A 3,391-nucleotide genomic window follows, 5' to 3' on the forward strand; every position below is an offset into this window, starting at 1 on the left:
TAAAATGGTAAAATTATAAAAAAGAAAAGTTTGTTAAAATTTTAGTGATAAAATTAGAAAAAATAAAAATTTAGTGTTAAAATTAAAAACATAAAAGTTTCTGAAACTTTCCATGCTCTTTAATATATATATATATATATATATATATATATATATATATATATATATATATATATATATATATAATTTAAAATATAGTTACTTTTGTTAATAACTTAATATTAATATCCCATTTAATACAACCTTTAGAGAATAAACCAAAGTTCAACTCCATAAAGCACCCACTTCCCTCGCCGTCACTTTGAACCATGATAGCCCACACCAGAGCTTCAACTTCGCCATTGCCTTTTACTTCACCTTCTCCATTTCTCTTCTTAACTTTCTCTCTCTAGAAGATGTTTTCATGGACATCATTCATACTAACATTCTCTAGCTTCTTACTCACAGTTACTGCTCACTATTACAACTCCCCAACATCAGACTCACCATCATCGTCATCCTCATCGTTACCGGAATGGAAATCCGCCAGGGCGACGTATTACGCGGAAGCTGATCCCCGTGACGCTGTCGGTGGAGCGTGCGGGTATGGTGATCTGGAGAGGGGCGGATATGGGAAAGCGACTGCTGGATTGAGCACCGTGTTGTTCGAAAAAGGACAGATCTGCGGCGCGTGTTACGAAGTCCGGTGTGTGGAGGATCTCCGGTGGTGCATCCCGGGGACGTCGATTATTGTCACGGCAACTAATTTTTGTGCTCCGAATTACGGATTTCCGGCGGATGGAGGCGGCAAGTGTAACCCTCCGAATCCTCATTTTGTTCTTCCAATTGAGATTTTTGAGAAGATTGCGATTTGGAAGGCTTCAAACATGCCAATTCAGTATCGCAGGTACACATACATTCACTTTTTAGGGTATTTTTTTAATCATCAACTTGGGCGAAAATTGAGTATCTCGATTTTGATTTTTGAATATAAACGCTCCTGATTCCTTCCGTATACATTGTTTCGAATTTCGATTGAATTTAGTACAATAAATTTAGGGTTTGTAAACACCATCCGCCATTGTCGCGTGAAAAATCATGAAATTGCATCAATTTAGTTAGACAACACATGAATTTCTTCATTGGACCCACATGACAGCTTATCTTCAGACTGTCAGCTTACTAGATGCTGAAATTCTGTGCCTGAATCATGACTTTTACGCAAATTGCCATCAACAACATTCATAAAATTATTGTTTTACATGTGCTCATATAATTGATCGCTTTAAAAACAAAAAAGGGAAAAAGTTGATAGTACTTTTCAAATGCAAAATCAATGGATTCTCAATAGGGTTAAAAAACACAAGATCTGTTTACAAAAAACTCAAATTTCCATTCTTGGCTCTAATCATTCCATTTCTCGACAGGATCAAATGCAGAAAGGAAGGAGGAATGCGATTCACCATTAATGGAAATGGGATTTTCTTATCTGTTCTTATCAGCAATGTTGGTGGTGCAGGGGATTTAATGGCTGTAAAGATTAAGGGTTCAAGAACAGGATGGCTTCCTATGAACAGAAACTGGGGGCAAAATTGGCATTTAAATGCTGATCTGAAAAATCAACCACTCTCATTTGAAATCACTACTAGTGATGGGTTAACTCTTACTTCTTACAATGTTGCCCCAAAAGATTGGGATTTTGGACAAAGTTTTGAAGGCAAACAGTTTGAATCTTGAAAGCTGGTAATAGTTATACTTTTTGAGGTCATGTATTTAATTTCAAATTCATACTTTTTTTGTTTACCTTAAATGTGTGAAATGTTTATGAGATTTTTTTTGGGGTCTAAATCACTACACAACTTGATATTGGCCATTGCAAAAGGATTATAAGAGACAAGGTCAAGCCAAAAATTAACTTTATAGATGATGCATGTGTTATGGACCCAACAATGTCTCATAGAAACCAAAGTTAGCAAAAATTGAGGTGAATGGCAATGTAATTGTATTTTTTTTTTTACCTATTATATAATTCTTTGTGAAGAATACAAATTATATACTTAGAATATTGGGAGATATATGTTGTTAAATTAAATATATTATTGTTATTAATTATATAATAATAGTTTTTATACTAAGTTGATATAAACTTAGTAATTATTTTGAACCATATGATAAGAAATACATTTATTGCAAGCTCATAATAATTTTAATGGTCATATATAAGAAATATATTTATTGCAAGCTCATAATAATTTTAATGGTCATATGATAAAAAGTACATTTATTGCAAGCTCATAATAATCTTAATGGTCTCTGTCAAACGGTTCGCATGTCAATACAATTGAATATAATTATCAATTTAGTGTTAATTAAATTTTCATAGTAGAAACTCAAAATTATTAAAAGTTTTTTTAAATAAATTATTATTTATTAAGAGTTGTTTTTTTAGTTATATAAAATATAATCGTTGGTTCAAAATATGTGAAATTATATCACCTTATAATTTAATTTGTATTAATTTAAATTTATTTTTTATTATAATGTTATTAATTTAATGTAATTAGAATGAAAATTTAAAATTTGAAATGGAAAATCAATAGGTTGATAAATGACATGACATTAATTAGGAGACTTAATAAGATAACACGTAACAAAATAACTAACTTTTTTTATTAGTATAGGAAGATTATTAAGGGTAATATAAGAAATTACTCATTTGGTCATTTTTCAATTCAATCATAATTATTTTTTTCAAATACTAGCGGTTGTTTTCAAGAATAGGTAATGTAATTTTTAATTTTTTTATTGTTTTATTGTTATTATTGATAATTAATTTATTATTGGTAATTAATTTCAATTGATGTTGTAAAATTTCTAATTATTATTAATAAATATAATTTTTGTATACTTTTTTTTATTAAATTTGGTATTTTTGCTTAGGTTTAACTAACAACATATTTAAATTATTTTAGTTATTTTAAAAATAGTATTTTGGACATTTGTTAAGCTTCTTTAACATTTCCATTTATGTTTTATATTTAAGATCTTTAAATTAACAAATTAAGTGTATTAGATTGATAAATTCAAAAAAATTAGCATTAAAACAATAATGTTTTATATTTAATAACATATTCAAATTGATAAATAAAATTTACAAATTTATGTTTTATATTTAAGATCTTTAAATTAACAAATTAAGTGTATTAAATTGATAAATTCAAAAGAATCAACATTAAAACAATAATGCTTTAGATTTAATAACATATTCAAATTGATAAATAAAATATATAAAGTTGAAAGTCTAAAAGTTTGAATTAAAATAACAATAATAAAGAATTTAATGCATTAGACATCAAATTAATATGATTTAGGATAAAATCTATGTTTGAACTATGTAAAAATAGTTACCTCT

At 28.1% G+C, this 3,391-nt stretch overlaps 1 protein-coding gene across 1 annotated transcript; it reads left to right on the forward strand.

The window, feature by feature from the left end:
• Window positions 1–244: 244 nt before the first annotated feature.
• Window positions 245–1,827, forward strand: LOC145166654 (expansin-A13-like). Its single transcript, XM_079085676.1, has 2 exons — window positions 245–886; window positions 1,407–1,827. The coding sequence occupies exons 1-2, from the start codon at window positions 396–398 to the stop codon at window positions 1,714–1,716; spliced, it is 801 nt and encodes a 266-aa protein (XP_078941802.1). The 5' UTR covers window positions 245–395; the 3' UTR covers window positions 1,717–1,827.
• The last annotated feature ends 1,564 nt before the right edge of the window (window positions 1,828–3,391 follow it).

The sequence above is a fragment of the Lactuca virosa genome, chromosome 3 (genome assembly GCF_052849685.1).
Source record: "Lactuca virosa cultivar CGN04683 chromosome 3, Lactuca_virosa_CGN04683_v6, whole genome shotgun sequence".
Classification (NCBI taxonomy): domain Eukaryota; kingdom Viridiplantae; phylum Streptophyta; class Magnoliopsida; order Asterales; family Asteraceae; genus Lactuca; species Lactuca virosa.

What these genes read in the sequence shown, in the direction of transcription:
- LOC145166654 (XM_079085676.1), top strand. Translation starts at nt 396, where the DNA reads ATGTTTTCATGGACATCATTCATACTAACATTCTCTAGCTTCTTACTC. An exon ending in ATGCCAATTCAGTATCGCAG is followed by an intron (nt 887 to 1,406) that starts GTACACATACAT and finishes ATTTCTCGACAG; the next exon opens with GATCAAATGCAGAAAGGAAG.